Source organism: Schistocerca nitens, chromosome 8, assembly GCF_023898315.1.
Source record: "Schistocerca nitens isolate TAMUIC-IGC-003100 chromosome 8, iqSchNite1.1, whole genome shotgun sequence".
NCBI lineage: Eukaryota > Metazoa > Arthropoda > Insecta > Orthoptera > Acrididae > Schistocerca > Schistocerca nitens.
Window position 1 is genome coordinate 110177993 of NC_064621.1, and position 19225 is coordinate 110197217.

Below are 19225 nucleotides of genomic sequence, written 5' to 3' on the forward strand. Positions count from 1 at the left end.
CCCACAACTCCTGCAGAATGAACTAGCCATCCCACTCGATGGCTCCTCGGATGTGATCTGTGAGACCAAGCTCAGATTACTTTGGGGAGGAGCGGCATTACACCACATTCGTGTCCGTTAAGTGTCCTTCAAACAACTCTGACACACTTCTAGTCTACGTCACGTCACGTCACGTCGCTAGACACTAGGCGCTGTTAGACAAACGCTTCTTATTCAGTTGCTGTAGACCTTTTATAATTCCCTTACTACGGAGCTCCAAACTCCTGACAAGTAACTAGAAAGGAAAAATCATACAATAACTTCTCCTGAAGTATCTGAAGTGTCGCATTTATCTACAATTTCTAGCGTTTCAATTTCTCTGTATAGAGAAGATTCACCCACGAACAGCTTTCATGGATCCGCCGACGTTATTCACCAGAAAACTTACAAATATCGCGGCAGTAATGCTTTTGTTTCACTCCCTTGAGCTAATTCAGCGCCTGAAGACTTCCGTTCGGCAACAGCGACGAGCTGTATTCCATTTCGTAGACACTTCTTAATCCAGTCACGAAAGTGGTGTAATATTTTGTACGATCTTATTTGCTTCACTGGGGAACAGCATGGAAGTATAACGAGCGCCTTCCACAAGTTAAGGGAGACGCTATCTACCCGAACGCTGGTATCAGCTCCTTCTGGGCATGGTGGACAACCAGAGTGAGCTGGGTTTCACATCATCGCTGTTTGCGGAATCCGGAATCCATGTTGATTCAAGGAGAAGAAATTTTCGGTCTCCAGAAAGCTAATAATACACGAGCATAAAACGTGTTCCAGCCTTCTAAAACAGACAGAAGTTAGCAATACAGGCCTACAGTTGCATACAACTGTTCGACGTCCCTTGTTAAAAATGGGAATGACCTATGCATTTTTCCAATCACTAGGAACCATTTGCGCCTCCAAAAATCGATGACACACTGCTGCTAGGAAAGGGGTAAGCTCTTTCACATACTCTTTGTACAACTGTATAGGTAATGTGTCAGATACAGTTCAATTTCTGTCACAGTGTCAGTCATCGGAATGTCTGTCATTTTCGTGTTCGTGCGACGATTGTAAGAAGAGACTGTATGTAATACGATGTTCCTAGGTGAAACAATTTAGGACAATGGAATTTAATATTTAGACCTTCTCTCTTTCACTCTCCATTTCGTTGCCAGTCTTATTACTGAGTGACTGGATAGAAGGCTTTCGTCTGATTATTGACTTAACTTACGACTACAAGCTGTCAAGATTTGTAGTTACATCGGGAAACAGAATCTGATTTCCTGATTCGTTGAAAGCTTAACGTGTATCTTACCTTGCACGCTTTATTCGAGCTGCGAATGAGCACTACAATCGCGCAACAAACCGATGTATGTACCATTTGTGTGTAATTTTGGGCAAGCGTTCCTTTCTCTTTCGTCTACATATGAGCGAACTCCTCTCTTCTCCCGCAACGTCAGCCTTTTCAATTATCGAGATGAGAGCTACGATAAAAGGTCTAATTTATGTGCGAAACCTAACACTGTCATGGCCTGGATCGTTCTTCAGTCTGAGTGGTTTCAGTGGCTTTTTATGACCAGTGCTTATTTCAACATTTCATGAGGCAGACAGTCAGTGATACGTATGTGTATTTCTCGTGAGGGAATATATTTGCAAACACAGAATTCCGTATTTCGGCTTTTTGCCTGTTGTTCCAAGTTTCGACTCCGGACTGGTCAACGAGAGACATGAGGAAAAGATTCTATCCATTCATTTACTTACGTAGGACGATTACTTCCTAGAATTTTCTCGCAGATCTTTAACCAAAATCTAACTTGGAAATTTAGGTAGACACCTTAGATGTATACGCGAATTGCTTTTGACTTTCCATTTTTGTGTCCGTAAACGCTTTTTCGATGTACGAATGCAAGAAAGTCTGTTTATGTGGTGTTCTCAGAACGGTTCAAATCTGGCTGAGTTTTGGTAAACTTTGTCATCTCCTTATTATCTCATTGTAGATGAAGCTTGCCTGTATTACACTGAAGCGCAAAAGAAACTGATATGGGCGTGCGTATTCAAATACAGAGATATGTAAACAGGCAGAATACGGAGCTGCGGTCAGCAACGCCTATATAAGACAACAAGTGTCTGGCGCAGTTGTTAGATCGGTTACTGCAGCTAAAATGTCAGGTTATCAAAATTTAAGTGAGTTTGAACGTGGTGTTATAGTCGGCGCACGAGCGACAGGACACAGCATCTACGTAGAGATGAAGTGGGCCTTTTCCCATACGACCATTTCACGAGTGTACTGGGAATATCAGGAATCCGGTAAAACATCATATCTCCGACATCACTGCGGCCGGGAAAAGATCCTGCAAGAACGGGACTAATGACGACTGAAGAGAATCGTTCAGCGTGGCAGAAGTCTAACCGTTCCGCAGATTGCTGCAGATTTTAGTGCCGGGCCATCAACAAGTGTTAGCGTGCGAACCATTCAACGAAACATCAACGATACAGGCTTTCGGAACCGAAGGCCCATTCGTGCACTCTTGATGACTACACGACATAAAGCTTTACGCCTCGCCCATCAACTCCGACAATGGACTGTTGATGACTGGAAACATGTTGCTTGGTCGAACGAGTCTCGTTTCAAATCGTATCGGGCGGATGGACGTGTACGGGTACTGAGACAACCTCATGAATCTATGGACCCTGCATGTCAGCAGGGAACTGTTCAATCTGGCGGAGGCTGTGTAACGGTGTGGGGCATGTGCAGTTGGAATGATACGGTACCACTGATACGTGTAGGAACAATTCTGAAAGGTGACACGTACGTAAGCGTCCTGTCTGATCACCAGCATTCATTCATATCCATTGTCCATTCCGACGGACTTGGGCAATTCCGGCAGGACAATGAGACACCCCACACGTCCAGAGTTGGTACAGGTGGCTCCAGGAACACTCTTCTGAGTTTAAATACTTCCGCTGGCGCTGGCCACCAAACTCCCCAGGCATTAACATTATTCAGCATATCTTGGCTGCCTTGCAACATGCTGTTCGGAAGATATCTCGCACTCTTACGGATTTATGGACAACCCTGCAGGATTCATGGTGTCAGTTCCTTCCTGAAGTACATCAAACATTAGTCTAGTTCAAGCCACGTCGCATTGCGGCACTTTTGCGTGTTCGCCATGACCCTACACGATATTACGCAGGTGTACTAGTTTCTTTGGCTCTTCGGTGTCTACTGATCTGGCAGAAATGCAGTCAGTACACTTCCTCCGCGTCAAACAAGGGGCCATAGCTGTGGGGGCGTGTCACTTCCGGAAGGAAAAAATCCTTAGTGTGTAGTGGTGTGAAGGAATGAACTGAAAGAAACGAGCACCTCGGTACGAAAAATGATGTGGAAAGATCTACCGAACGAGAATAAGGAAGCTGTTGGACATACCGTCGTTGATTGTGAGCGCCGTTTGGTCGGTGGGGTCGAGCCACCAGACGGGCAGGTTGACCGGCGTGCCGTCCTCCACCGCCTTCTGCATCAGCTCCACGATGCGCGGTGCGAACTGCGCGTGCAGCTCGGTCAGGTTGCGGCAAAGGTTCAGCGTCTGTAACACCACCACAAGTTACAGGCTAGCGCAGAGAGCACAAATCATTTACTGTTTGCATGTATGTTGGACATGTCCTTCATGCATAAGATGGCAATAAGTGCCACTGGAAAAGAACAAATTACAGAAGGTTATCACTTGGAAGAAAAGATTGTTACAATAACATGAGGGGAATACTTCAGACTTAACTCAGATGGCTTCTTGCGTGCGTTTTTGTAGTTGTGAATAGGAATATTATGAAGGCCGATATAATTGTTGACAAGTCTGAAGCCAAGCTCCATATGAGGCCATTGTCTCTTTTCCTAGGGATTGCTGAACTCTACCGACAAATCTGGAGAGGCTGACCGGAGTTGTTTGCAAGTGCCTGGATGAGGGGAACCCTTTGGCTCCGCTATCCTTCTACGGAGAGCTTCAGTCGGTGGGCTAGGATCGATGAGGAGCGTGCTGAAACCTGCCTTCACATAAACGGTGGCCATATGGAGAACTCGTTGTAATGTGTTTGTCCTCAGGTGCATGTCTGTAGTTTGCATCGATGGGGACTATGTTATGAGATGATCATATGTTGTTGTTGTTGTGGTCTTCAGTCCTGAGACTGGTCTGATGCAGCTCTCCATGCTACTCTACACCGTGCAAGCTTCTTCATCTTCCAGTACCTACTGCAACCTCCATCCTTCTGAATCTGCTTGGTGTATTCATCTCTTGGTCTCCCTCTACGATTTTTACCCTCCACGCTGCCCTCCAATACTAAATTGGTGATCCCTTGATGCCTCAGAACATGTCCTACCAACCGATCCCTTCTTCTGGTCAAGTTGTGACCCAAACTTCTCTTCTCGACAATCCTATTCAATACTTCCTCATTAGTTATGTGATCTACCCATCTAATCTTCAGCATTCTTCTGTAGCACCACATTTCAAAAGCTTCTATTCTCTTCTTGTCCAGACTATTTATCGTCCACGTTTCACTTCCCTGCTTAGCCATTTTGCACTTTCTGTCGATCTCATTTTTGAGACGTTTGTATTCCTTTTTCCCTGCTTCATTTACAGCATTTTTATATTTTCTCCTTTCATCAATTAAATTCAATATTTCTTCTGTTACCCAATGATTTCTACTAGCCCTCGTCTTTTTACCTACTTGATCCTCTGCTGCCTTCACTACTTCATCCCTCAAAGCTACCCATTCTTCTTCTACTGTATTTCTTTCACCAATACCTGTCAATTGTTCCCTTATGCTTTCCTGAAACTCTGTACAACATCTAGTTCTTTCAGTTTATCTAGGTCCCATCTCCTTAAATTCCCACCTTTTTGCAGTTTCTTCAGTTTTAATCTACAGGTCATATCCAATAGATTGTGGTCAGAGTCCACATCTGCCCCTGGAAATGTCTTACAATTTAAAACCTGGTTCCTAAATCTCTGTCTTACCATTATATAATCTATCTGAAACCTGTCAGTATCTCCAGGCTTCTTCCATGTATACAGCCTTCTTTTATGTGATTTTATGAGATGATCATGTACGCAGTCGTAAAAAGTCATGTCGGTGAAACAGTTAGTTTCTGGACCTTAGTTAATGAGAATTATTTGCTTGATTTAGTCTCGTCTACTCGCCCCATTCATTGATGTAATAGGCAAAGAGTCTGTATTCTGGAGACGAGTGTAGCGAACTGCAACTACCGGCGCAGGTGCGCAGGTGCGTGTAATACGGAACATACTTCGCGTCTGTAACGGACTCATGACACTCTCTGCTGAGAACACGCTTAAATGTCCTCATATCTCTTCGCCCTCAGACTTCAGTACTGTTCAGATCTGTCTGCACAGTGTGGTTATAATTACACTTTCACTACTTGAGAGGGCCTCTTGAAAAACGAGTAATCGTACGACAATAGAATTTGTAGAAACGTTTGTAAGGACGTGCGGAACAGAAAAACGAATAACTATTTAAACTTCCACTTTGTTAATTGCGTATCGTATTTGCGTTCCAGTTTACAAAATTTGCTCGATGTGGCAACTATGTGCATTCACGACAGCCTGGGACCGCACTAGAGATTGCTCCACTGCTGCCCGGAAGATCTCAGTTGGGATGTTAGCCATTTGCCCTGCTGTGCTCATCTTCAGCCTCCAATGTGTGTTAGTGTCCCGGTGACCCCACAGCCAGAAATCACACTTCTTGATGCAAGAATTTACCAACAGCCGTATGTATTGTAGAAATTTATTTTATTTTATGAACTTCTATGAACTACCAGTTTCGGCATTACATTGATGCATCAATGTAATGCCGAAACTGGTAGCACATAGAAGTTCATAAAATAAAATAAATTTCTACAACACATACGGCTAGTGGTAAATTATTGCATCAAGAAGTTCATGCCAGCCGTCGTCTTACGATCCATAATGGATCAACGAAGATTAAGAAATCACACTGGTTCAAATCTGGTGATCTTGGTTTGGAACGGTCGGCCAATGATTCGGTTTTCTCCAAAGTGTTACGGAGCAACCGAGTGATCTCGGGAGCAACGTGGGATGGAGCTCCGTTGCGCACTTGAGTCCAAAGCACGCATCTCCGACACTGCATGGATCAAACGTTGGTGAAACAGATCACAATTAGGTGTGCCGTTCACGCTGTACGTCCTTGGTCCTTGGGTTCCGAATTCCTCAAACAAAACTGGACAAATCATTAACTGTGCGTCGAGGCCATACGACACATTGGCGCGTTGACTATGCAGGGGAACTTCATGAACATTCTTTGGCAATGATGATCGCTGTGAGTGATCACTGCCCCAACGAGGGTCAAGTGTGCTTCACCTATCCACAAAAATGTTCAAGGCCAGATGTCGTCAACTTCAGCTCTTGCAAGAAGCGTAAGAGCAACATCTGCTCGAATGTCTGCATCATGTGGCAAAAGTTGATGAGTAATGTGAAATTTGTACCAATACCATTTCACAATTCTTCACAGCATTTTTCGAGAGGTGGGCCATCGAATGTTCAGCTTTAGCGACATAACTCGTGTATTCTTTGAAGATCTCACATTGCGTCCAGCATTCTCAGCCACAGTAACTTATTCAAAAAATTTTTGGAGCAGTTCTGGGATTGACAGAATTCATGTTAGGGTGCGCAAATAAATTAGAACTTTTCTCGTAGCTGAGTGATAATCGAAAAGGCTTACGTTGATGGAAAAGAGAACAGTTCGCTGGACGCCATAAAATCCCCAAGGGATCGATCAGTTGCAGCGTGACTCTCCTAAATTGAATGTTTTTTTGTGTACTATCCCTCCTTTTTTGTGATGCAACTGTACGTGGTATTTCTTATTTTGAGCCGGCCGCGGTGGTCTCGCGGTTCTAGGCGCGCAGTCCGCAACCGTGCGACTGCTACAGTTGCAGGTTCGAATCCTGCCTCGGTCATGGATGTGTGTGATGTCCTTAGGTTAGTTAGGTTTAAGTAGTTCTAAGTTCTAGGGGACTTACGACCACAGCAGTTGAGTCCCATAGTGCTCAGAGCCATTTTTTTCTTATTTTGATCAGCCCAACTATTGCTGTTTCCTCAACTGGAAGAAGCTGAAACACAGAATTTTATTAGGCAGCTATATGGTGCCCCGTCTTACTGGCATAACTCAGGAAGAAACTGTTTAAGCGACGTTGTACGCGACCGCTGGATTGGCACAACGGGCAAAACGACAGATCTTGCTTCGCGTGGCCTCCACGTTCACCCGATCTGAGGCCAGGCGACTTTTACCTTGGGAGTTCGAAGAGGATCGTGTGCATGTGTCTCCACTACCAGCTAACCTACCCGATTAAGACACAGACAGGATTGAAGCAGCTGTTGCAGCAATTACCCCAGACACACTGGTCTACATCTACATATACATGGTTACTCTGCAGTTCACACTTAAGTGCCTGGCAGAGGTTTGAGAAGAACATGCCTATGGAATTGATGTGTTAGGTGTGATGAGTGGTGCTCACATTGAACGCTTGTAAAAAAACACCGAATTGTTCTCTCATTTGATGTATTACGTTACTGGCAATTAAATTTGCTACACCACGAAGATAACGTGCTACAGACGCGAAATTTAACCAACAGGAAGAAGATGCTGTGATATGTGAATGATTAGCTTTTCAGAGCATTCACACAAGGTTGGCGCCGGTGGCGACACCTACAACGTGCTGACATGAGGAAAGTTTCCAACCGATTTCTCATACACAAACAGCAGTTGACCGGCGTTGCTTGGTGAAACGTTGTTGTGATACCTCGTGTAAGAAGGAGAAATGCGTACCATCACGTTTCCGACTTCGATAAAGGTCGGATTCAAGCCTATCGCGATTGCGGTTTATCGTAACGCGAGACTGCAGCTCGCGTTGGTCGAGATCCAATGACTGTTAGGAGAATATGGAATCGGTGAGTTCAGGAGGGTAATAGGAACCGCCGTGCTGGATCCCTACGGCCTGGTATCACTAGCAGTCGAGATGACAGGCATCTTATCCGCATGGCTGTAACGGATAGTGCAGCCGCGTCTCGATCCCTGAGTCAACAGATGGGGACATTTGCAAGACAACAACCATCTGCACGAACAGTTCGACGACGTTTGCAGCAGCATGGACTATCAGCTCAGAGACCTTGGCTGCGGTTTCCCTTGACGCTGCATCACAGACAGGAGCGCCTGCGATGGCGTACTCGACGACGAACCGGGGTGCACGAATGGCAAAACGTCATTTTTTCGGATGAATCCAGGTTCTGTTTGCAGCATCATGATGGTCGCATCCGTGTTTGGCGACATCGCGGTGAACGCACATTGGAAGCGTGTTTCGTCATCGCCATACTGGGGTATCACCCGGCGTGATGGTATGGGGTGCCATTGGTTACACGTCTCGGTCACCTCTTGTTCGCATTGACGGCAATTTGAACAGTGGACGTCCCGTGGATCTACCCTTCATTCGATCCCTGCGAAACGCTATATTTCAGCAGGATAATGCACGACCGCATGTTCCAGGTCCTGTACGGGCCTTTCTGGATACAGAAAATGTTCGACTACTGCCCTGGCCAGCACGTTCTCCAGATCTCTCACCAATTGAAAACGTCTGGTCAATGGTGGATGAGCAACTGGCCCGTCACAATACGCCAGTCACTACTCTTGATGAACTGTGGTGTGTGGAAGCTGCATGGGCAGCTGTACCTGTACACGCCATCCAAGCTCTGTTTGACTCAATGCCCAGGCGTATCAAGGCCGTTATTACGGCCAGAGGTGGTTGTTGTGGGTACTGATTTCTCAGGATCTATGCACCCAATCTGCGTGAAAATGTAATCACATGTCGGTTCTAGTATAATATATTTGTCCAATAAATACCCGTTTATAATCTGCATTTCTTCTTGGTGTAGCAAATTTTAGTGGCCAGTAGTGTATTTGTAAATTGAACGTAATAAACGCTACATATCCTTAAAACCCCGTTACAGGAACGTTCTTCTCTCAAATTAACTAGTTGTGTAGTCTTCGCCTTTAATCACTATAAGGAGTAACCGTGTTTACCGAGCGAGGTGGCGCAGTGGCTAGCACACTGGACTTGTATTCGGGAGGACGACGGTTCAATCCCGCGTCCGGCCATCCTGATTTAGGTTTTGCGTGATTTCTCTAAATCGCTCCAGGCAAATGCCGGGATTGTTCCTTTGAAAGGGCACGGCCGACTTCTTTCCCCGTCCTTCCCTAATCCGATGAGACCGATGACCTCGCTGTCTGGCCTCCTTTCCCAAACAACCCAACCCAGTAACCGCGTTTACGAAAAAAAATCTATAGTTCATTCCTTAGCAGACTCGGGCGTAAACGAACAGAGCGGCGGATGTGTGTACTGCGGGCAGTGAACATACCTCAGTGTCGAAGTCCCATGGCGCGATGGTGTAGCCCAGAGACGGCATGAAAACGGTGGCCTGCAGCCATCGGATGAAGAGGTCGTACGTGGGGTAAACATCGTGGTTGGTGTTGCCACCGATCTTCTCCGGCATCACGAACGGGTGGCCCACCATGCTGATCTCCAGCAGCTTGGGCACCAGAGTCTCCAGGCCGTTGCGCGTGCTCCACATGCTGTCCACACCATCCATCGAGAAGAAGTTGGGCAGGTGCTGGCTCTCGACGCTGGCCTCCAGCTCCGTCATGGGGCCGAACGACGAGGCGATCCTCGCGTACTCGTCCGTGAAGACCACTGGGTTTCGCTCGATGGGCTCCAGGGCCGGCAGCTGCGGCAGGAACGAGGTCTCGCCCGCGGCGAACCTGAATGCGTCGATGCCCGTCGCGTTTTGGAGTGCCTGAAAAATAAATCGAACATGAAAACTCTACCTGCGCGACGAAACTTGCTGCTTTGCGATTAATGTGAACAAGTCAAACACCGCACCCACTCACCAGAAAACTCATGACACTGGACAACAATACTTTTATTCCAAAGGATGTGATTTGTGTTGTTTGCTAAGTCGTAGCAGCTGAATTTGAAAGTAAAATCAGCTTTAGGCTCTTTAGTGTAGGTTTCTTGTGACACGCTACACTCTATCTGTAGAAATCCGTGAAATGCTACATATTTATTATTCTTCTATGGCTTAATTTACACTGGTGGAAAAAAAATGTAACACCCTCGATGACTGTGTTCAGTGGCACCGGGCTGTATAACTTGTGCATGCTGAGGTGATGTAGTGATTCATTTGTTACGGACATCGGCAATCAGATGGTGTATAGGAGGGCTGTCTGTGCACCCTCTGCTTTGACTCGGCCGGCAGCAGCTGAACAGTGTTTGTAACCTACGTTCTAGGGTAGAACCGGCGAGTACGTAAGTCTACTGAACGGCTTCAGCCATTTAAACGCGGACGCACCGTGGGCCTACGGGAAACTGGATGAACGCATCGGCGGATTGTTGCGCATATGTCGGTGGCGTGTCTGTGCTTTCAAAGTGGTCTGTGGAACATTCCCACATCTGTAGACCAGGCTCTGGACGATCACGTAGTACAAACGCAAGTCAAGACCGGTGCACTGTGCGAGCAGTACTGGCTGACGGAACATTATATGGGATGAGACCCTGGCACATGTTGCACCTGCTGTTTCATTACGGACATTTAGGAACAGTCTGACTGCGGAAGAATTAAGATCACGTGTTCCTCTGACCAGGCAACCACTGTCACCACGACACCTCTAACCATAGGTACTCTGGTGTCGTGATAGAGTTGATGGAGAGTGTAATGGCGCTCTGTTGTCTCAAGTGATGAGGGTTGGTTTTGCCTATACGCGAGTGACAGTCGTACAGGTGGAGAGCTGTCCATTGCAGAGTGCATTCGCCCACGACACACAGGTACCATGACAGCCTACATGATGAATGTGGGGGAGGGGGAGCGTCAGTTACGGCTTGCAGTCGTGTCTGTTGTTTCTGCAAGGTAGGGTAATCAGTGTCCACTACATTGTACAGGCCATTATCCTCGTGATGCTGGAGTTTGTTGGACAGGAAGGTGATGTGCTTTTTTTAGCAGGACAATGCACGTCTGCATACGTCTGCTGCGACACGACGAGCTTTCGAGGTGCTCAACAACTGCATTGGCCAGCGAGATCGCCATCTCTTCCATCTATTAAACGCGGATTGTGCATAATTAAGTAGGAAGGCCTCGTTCTTCAGGGCCTGCAAGAACCCTTGCCAAACTGCAATAAAAGGCGCAAGATGCTTGGAACAATCTGTCGCAGGATGCCATTCGGCACTTATATGACCGTTTGCCTGTCAGAACACAACATGCCTAGATTGCCACGAGGTGGGGGAGGGGGGGGGGTGGAGAGAGAACATTTGTGTTTCGTTTAGTCTGAATTTGTTATCGTATACACCCACAATGGTGTCACATCACTTGTCAATAAAATGATCTTGTCCTTGAGAATGCTGCATTTTTTCCGGTAATGTACATATTGTGCAGATTTGATTGTTGAAAAAGTCGAAATACGTATAAGAAATTACTAGGCATGGCCTACACATCAGATATCTATCTCCAGGACACGAAGGCTGCACTGCCGATGAGCTATGCTTGAAACCGTACAACCGCGTTGTGTTCGTTCCCACTTGCATCTCGGCGCTGAGAATTCTGACAGTTGCTGGGAGTGATTGAAAGCTGTTCTAAACTCGTGATTGCCCAGAAGAAGGAATGCCTCGTAACTGTGTAAAGAGCGCAAAATCTTTTTTATTATACGTGTGGAGATTTAATTCCCGAACTGTAAAAATAGTAACATAATCCTGTTGTAGCGATAAGCTGCGAACTTTGTTTCAGTCCTAAGATTGGCGACTGGGAAAAGAAGAGGTCCCACTAAATATGCCGTCCGTCACGTATTACGCCCCTGACAGGCTGCTTAAAAAGAAAACGTGACATGTCCTTTAGTGTTGTCTTGATTTGTAGGCGGCCATCTGATCTGACTAATATATGTGCCAGCCTCTCCAAAATAAAGAAAACTATCTAAAATATTCTAAGTAGTTGGTTAAAATATAACAATAGAGTGTCAATTTAGTTAAACTGTAACATTATAGTATCAATCTAAAGTAGCTAAAAATTTATTACACGTTGAACATCGTATGATTGGAAGTAAATAATGGTCTCCTAAACTAAAAGAATAATAAATTAACGCAACGTCCTATTTTAGTCCGATAATGCCTGTATGTCACAATGGAGTTATTACCGATAAGAAGGCGTCCTGACAAGGCGACAGTGAGTGAAGACGAGTATGGTGCCGAACACGCAGTAGCAAATAAAGGAGACAGTTAAAATTGGAAATGTAATGATTCTAGTTGTTTCAACAAAGTTTTCTACAGACAGTTTGCTAAACTGCCATGATAAGATTTCATTATCTGCCTGTCAGACAGAAAGAAAGATTCGTTCATTGTTGCAGATTTTGAAGTATATGCTTTCTGAAAGGAGACTACCAGAAAAAAATCATTTACAGATGCTTCTAACGTGCATGAAGGTTTATTTGGCACCGAAGTGCTTCCCCAGGCATGGTATTTGCGTTCCTCAGCTTTAGGCTGGACGCTGGCTTAGACGACGGAGCGTGAGCTCAGAACCAGGCGGAAACTTGGCGTTTATTACGTGTATAAATGTTAATGAAAGAAGCGGCAGATAAGCCTTTGGATTGTAGTGTGACTTTTATTTAGCAGCTGACGTACACATTGCTACTGGCAGATATATGATTGTGTGTTTCGTATTTCCGTAGTCGAAATGCTCGAATTAGCTTGTAGTCCAGAGTGTGACAGGCAGCACGATTCTGGACCTAGACTGATGGAAACATATGCACACTCTTAACGCTTCACACTTGTAGTGTCTGTATTTTCTATTTCTGGCTGAGAGGTGAGATCAAGATCAAAGACACTAATGTTCCACACAATTGTTACTGATGTCTGTGTTTTCTGCAGTACCGTTGGGTCACTTTGGACCGAATGATCACCGTGTTACCGTGTGCCGAATGACGTCATTGGAGGCGAAATGGAGGAATGTGGGACGAGCACGCAACTCTCCCTGCCGCTATCGGCTTCCTTGATTTTGGAGCCGCTACATCTCGCTCGTGAGGGATAACGAGGCTGAATGCACCAGTTATTCTTCTACCACCAAGGAAAGGTCTCTGATTATACCAGGAATCGAACCTGGCTTCTCCGCATAGCGGCCAAACACACTGACCACTGAGCTGCGGAGAAGGACTTTCTGCGAAAGTTAAGAAGAATTTAACTTATGTTTTGTTTTCTGTCAACGGATATCATTGTATTTCATTACCCAGCGTAATGGGTAACTTAAAGTGTTGAGGAATGACTGTTTTGGTTTTGGTGTAAATATTACGGCAGACATCGAACCAGTTCCTCGTTAAATGTTTCTGACTTCGCAATCTTCGTTTTCCTATCCATAGAGCGATAAAACTGTGACTGAAACACAGTGATGCTGAAACTTCTTGATTTATGCTCAGTAATAAGATAGTGAAGTTCAAATGGAAGTAAGTGAGCCGTGGCGGCTCGGTTTACTGGCCTAACTATTTCTGGCATCGATATCGATAGTCACCTCCATTGTGATTTACCTTTGGTTTACTGGTTGAGGTGTGGAGGCTCGGCACCGCAGTGAGAGGCGGACGACACGTGACGGAAGGGGGAAGGTTGGAGCAGCGGTGCCTGGGGGCGGAGCTTGTTGGGCAGATTTGGGATGGACAACGCATGTACGCAGCCGGATCGCCGGGAGACTTGTCGAATGTTGGGCAGCCGCTAAAGCAGATGGCGAAGGTCGTGCTCTGGTAACAGGGGCCTCCATCTATTATTCCAAAATGAGTTAAAGGAAAGCTGACTTGGGAGGAGTGCACCGTAACATACTGCCTGTGGACAATCTGGCCATGTGATTTTATTATTTAAAGGAAAAATGGCACAATATTATTGTGTCTTGTTCAGTGAATAATACGTATTTGTTTGCTCTGCAGTGTGCCTTTCCTTGAGAGTGGCCAGTGGTTGTCAGTGTGTCTTCTTTGAAGCCACGTGACTGTTGATTGGTAAACCGCTCGTGTACACCCGCTTGGGGTGCGAATTGAAATGGTAACATCGGTGAGTGGCACTGTATCCGATGGCAATGTCATGGTACTGTATCAGGTACTGGGTATGAATTTGAAATCTAATTGTGATTTAGTAAGGCGTATTTATTCTAACCTACGTTGATGTGTTTTAGTCATAACTGAATTACGTGGGGCTACTACTGAGCTCTGAAAGACCTAAGTCGAAACAAGGCCTCGGGAGTAGACAATATTCCATTAGAACTACTGAGAGCCTTGGGAGAGCCAGTCCTGACAAAATTCTACCACCTGGTGAGCAAGATGTATGAGACAGGCGAAATACCCCCCGACTTCAAGAAGAATACAATAATTCCAATCCCAAAGAAATCAGGTGTTGGCAGATGTGAAAATTACCGAACTATCAGTTTAATAAGTCACAGCTGAAAAATACTAAAGCGAATTCTTTACAGACGATTGGAAAAACCGATAGAAGCCGACCTCGGGGAACATCAGTTTGGATTCCGTAGAAATATTGGAACACGTGATGCAATACTGACCCTACGACTTATCTTAGAAGCTAGATTAAGAAAAGGTAAACCTACGTTTCTAGCATTTGTAGACTTAGAGAAAGCTTTTGACAATGTTGACTGGAATACTCTCTTTCAAATTCTGAAGATGGCAGGGGTAAAATACAGGGAGCGAAAAGCTATTTACAATTTGTACAGAAACCAGATGGCAGTTATAAGAGTCGAGGGTCATGAAATGGAAGCAGTGGTTAGGAAGGCAGTGAGACGGGGTTGTAGCCTCTTCCCGATGTTATTCAATCTGTATATTGAGCAAGCAGTAAAGGAAACAAAAGAAAAATTCGGACTAGGTATTAAAATCCATGGACAAGATATAAAAACTTTGAGGTTCGCCGATGACATTGTAATTCTGTCAGAGACAATAAAGGACTTGGAAGAGCAGTTGAACGGAATGGATAGGGTCTTGAAAGGAGGATATAAGATGAACATCAACAAAAGCAAAACGAGGATAATGGAATGTAGTCGAATTAAATCAGGTGATGCTGAGGGAATTAGATTAGGAAATGAGACACTTAAAGTAGTAAAGTATTTTTGGTATTTGGGGAGCAAAATAACTGATGATGGTCGAAGTAGAGAGGATATAAAATGTTGACTGGCAATGGCAAGGAAAGCGTTTCTGAAGAAGAGAAATTTATTAACATCGAGTATAGATTTAACTGTCAGGAAGTCGTTTCTGAAAGTATTTGTATGGAGTGTAGCCATGTATGGAAGTGAAACGTGGACGATAAATAGTCTGGACAAGAAGAGAATAGAAGCTTTCGAAATGTGGTGCTACAGAAGAATGCTGAAGATTAGATGGGTAGATCACGTAACTAATGAGGAGGTATTGAATAGAATTGGGGAGAAGAGGAGTTTGTAGCACAACTTGACTAGAAGAAGGGATCGGTTGGTAGGACATGTCTGAGGCATCAAGGGATCATCAATTTAGTATTGGAGGACAGCGTGGAGGGTGAAAATCGTAGAGGGAGACCAAGAGATGAATACACTAAGCAGTTTCAGAAGGATGTAGGCTGCAGTACGTACTGGGAATGAAGCAGCTTGCACAGGATAGAGTAGCATGGAGAGCTGCATCAAACCAGTCTCAGGACTGAAGACCACAACAACAACAACCACTGAGTGAAATTTCCTATCTTGCTGAAGGATTCTGTTCTGTTTGTACCAGCATCTTGCAAGTTACATGTACTCGCTTATCATATTACCAAGACAGAGGCGTATATATTTATTGTGCGCGCAAAAATCCGTTCTAATTATCTCTGTCAATATTAGCGAGTTTCCCCTGGTCTGATTAAAAGCATATATATATATATATATATATATATATATATATATATATATATATATATATATATAGTTAGTAGTTTTATTTTTCTTGCTAAAGCGAGTCTCACCGTTTGTGAGTGTATATTCTGTTATTGTTTGAGAGTGCTGCCTCGCGTGTGATTTATGTTGATTGCAAAACACGCGAGTCTACGTTCGTGTTTGCAGCCGTGACGTCTGGGCCGCTACTTACGTCGGCATTCTGCCCAACGCGCGAGGTCGAAGTTATCGCAGCGGGAGCGCTTTGCCGCGTCCTCTGTCATACCTTGCTGAAGCTGAATTGTTGTCTTGTTCCTTGGAGCTATACCTGGGTTGAGCGACTGCCGCCAGGGTTGTAGGCTGTGGAGTTTGCCACGATTAACTCATGAACTTTTGTAAATTACGTTTCAAATTTCATTCTTACTTTTATAAACTCAGATGCTTTGTGTTTATTGAATACTGTTTCCTTTTTCTTATATTGGTAAATTTCAGTAGATTGTCACTTTATATGTCACTATAATTCTGATGGCTTTCATGATTGTTATTAATATGGAATTGCCGGCCGCGGTGGTCTCGCGGTTCTAGGCGTGCAGTCCGGAACCGTGCGACTGCTACGGTCGCAGGTTCGAATCCTGCCTCGGGCATGGATGTGTGTGATGTCCTTAGGTTAGTTAGGTTTAAGTAGTTCTAAGTTCTAGGGGACTGATAACCACAGCAGTTGAGTCCCATAGTGCTCAGAGCCATTAATATGGAATTTAATTGATCAGTATGTTTTTCTTAAATAAATATTATTTTGGTGGAAACGACGATCTGTCTGACAGGTCTCCCTTCCACGTGTTGATGTTTGATCCTTTCCTATGCTGAGCCTGTTACCTGGGTTTCAGTAAGTTCAGTAACTCATTTAGAGTTTTTTTCACGGGCGCAGATGTGGCTGTCAAAGTACCAAAATCTTGTAGCTGATTTTCTGAAAGCAGAAGTACTTACCAAGATTCGATTCGTCCACCAAGCTACTGCATCAGGGTTGGTGATGTCGATGACGCCAGCGACTCCCCTCCACCACCGTGTGAGGGTGTCGCCCTCGGTGTTTGCTACGAAGTAGCCGTTGGCCAGCGCCTCCGAGTAGAGCGGCTCGCAGCCTCGGTTGATGAACGGGTGCACCCACAGAAATACGCGGAAGCCCATCGCGTGCAGATCGTCGACCAGCGCCTTCGGGTCGGGGAACGCGGTCGTGTCAAAGGTCAGATTGCCGTAGCAGCTCTCCCACTTGTCGCTTATCTCGATGTGGCTGTTTTGGAAACCGTTGTCGACTATCTCGCTGGCAAATTGCCTAATCGTCGTGTCGTTGATGTCAGCCCTGTACCGCCCGAACGTCGACCACTGGGGGTGGGTGGCCATGCGCTCATCGGGGATGCCCGTCGGCTTGCCCAGGTAGTTCTGAAGCGCGTACAAGTGAGCCTGCTTCGCGTCGTCGAACGAGCACAGATCCCAGTCCATTACGTTACCTTGCCGTTCCACTGGGTACGGAGCTTTGTTCTCGGCAGTGAAACATATCTTGTCCAGTGTCTGGTTGGTATTCTGGTCGATGAAGAGAGGCACATTGGAGTGGATGTGAACGAGCCTTCCGTCAGAGAAGAGCCAATAACGCACGACGATCCCGGCGTGAGCAGTCTGCTGCGGCACGTACGCGAAGTCTCTGAGCTTGACATCCTCGATGGGCCACCGCTGGGAGGTGGACTCCATGCCACCGTAGAGGTGACTGCCCAGGTGGCGCTGGCACACTGAGATTGCTGTCGTCGACGAGTTGATCCACTGGTGGGCAGTGACGCAGCGGGCCGTCCTGTCCTGGCGGAAGACGATCTCCGAGTTTCCGAAATGGAAGGACTCTCCATCCAGTCGGACCTCGTGGCGGGGACTGCTGCGGGAGCTCCCGCTGCTGCCGACCGTCACGTAACCCACTTCCACCTCGCGGCCACCTGCGGCACACCAGCAAACAATCCATCTAGAGCTGTGGTCAGGAGCAGAATATCAAGATGGATAAAAATACACGAATGCTACTTCACGTTATAGATGCTTGCTCGAATATACTGGGTAATAAAAAATCAGTATAAATTTAAAAACTGAATAAATCACGGAATAATGTAGATAGAGAGGTATAAATTGACACACATGCTTGGAATGACGTGGGGTTTTATTAGAAACCAAAAAAATACAAAAGTTCAAAAAATGTCCGACAGATGGCGCTTCATCTGATCAGAATAGCAATAATTAGCATAATAAAGTGAGACAAAGCAAAGATGATGTTCTTTACAGGAAATGCTCAATATACCCACCATCATTCCTCAACAATAGCTGTAGTCAATGTTGTGGACAGCACTGTAAAGCGTGTCCGGAGTTATGGTGAGGCATTGGCGTCCGATGTTGTCTTTCAGCATCCCTAGAGATGTCGGTCGATCACGATACACTTGCTACTTTAGGTAACCCCAAAGCCAATAATCGCACGGACTGAGGTCTGTGGACCTGGGTGGCCAAGCATGACGAAAGTGGCGGCTGAGCACACGATCATCACCAAAGGACGCTCGCAAGAGATCTTTCACGCGTCTAGTAATATGGGGTGGAGCGCCATCCTGCATAAACGTTCCAGCAGGTGTTTATCAGCCAGGCTGGGGATGATGCGATTCTGTAACATATCGGCGTACCTCTCACCCGTCACGGTAGCAGTTACAAAACCAGAATCAAGCATTTCCTCGAAGAAAAAAGGTCTGATAACGGTAGATGTGGTAAATCCAACCCATACCCTGACTTTCTCGTCGTGGAATGGAGTTTCCACGACAGTTCCAGGATTTTCGGTAGCCCAAATTCTGCAACTGTGGGCGTTGACAGACCCTGGGAGCGTGAAATGAGCTTCGTCGGTCCTCAACACGTTACTCAACCAATCGTCATCTTCCGCCATCTTTTGAAACTCCCACAACACAAATGCCCTCCGCTTCACTAAATCGCCAGGTTTATAGTTCATGATGCCGATGGATTTTGTACGGATAGCATCGGAGGGTACGCCTAAGTGCCAACCAAACAGTAGTGTATGGAAAGCCGGTGCGACGTGCGACTGCACGAACGTTGCCTTCCCCGTGCGTAGACGAACCCGCTACAGTCTCCATTACTTTTTGAACTGTCTCAGCAGCATTACGCCTTGTGCTCGGTCGGCCACTACGGGGTCTATCGTCTAAACAACACGTGGCTTCGAACTTCGA

At 45.8% G+C, this 19225-nt stretch overlaps 1 protein-coding gene across 1 annotated transcript in view; it reads right to left on the reverse strand.

Annotated features, from left to right (window-relative positions):
* Positions 1-19225, reverse strand: part of LOC126199295 (myogenesis-regulating glycosidase-like) — a 39216-nt gene that overhangs the window by 6544 nt on the left and 13447 nt on the right. The window contains exons 3-5 of the mRNA XM_049936120.1: positions 16962-17950; positions 9444-9878; positions 3443-3599 (exon numbers count right to left, since the gene is read on the reverse strand). Coding sequence (XP_049792077.1) covers positions 3443-3599; positions 9444-9878; positions 16962-17950 — 1581 coding nt within the window. The remainder of the gene's footprint in view (positions 1-3442; positions 3600-9443; positions 9879-16961; positions 17951-19225) is intronic.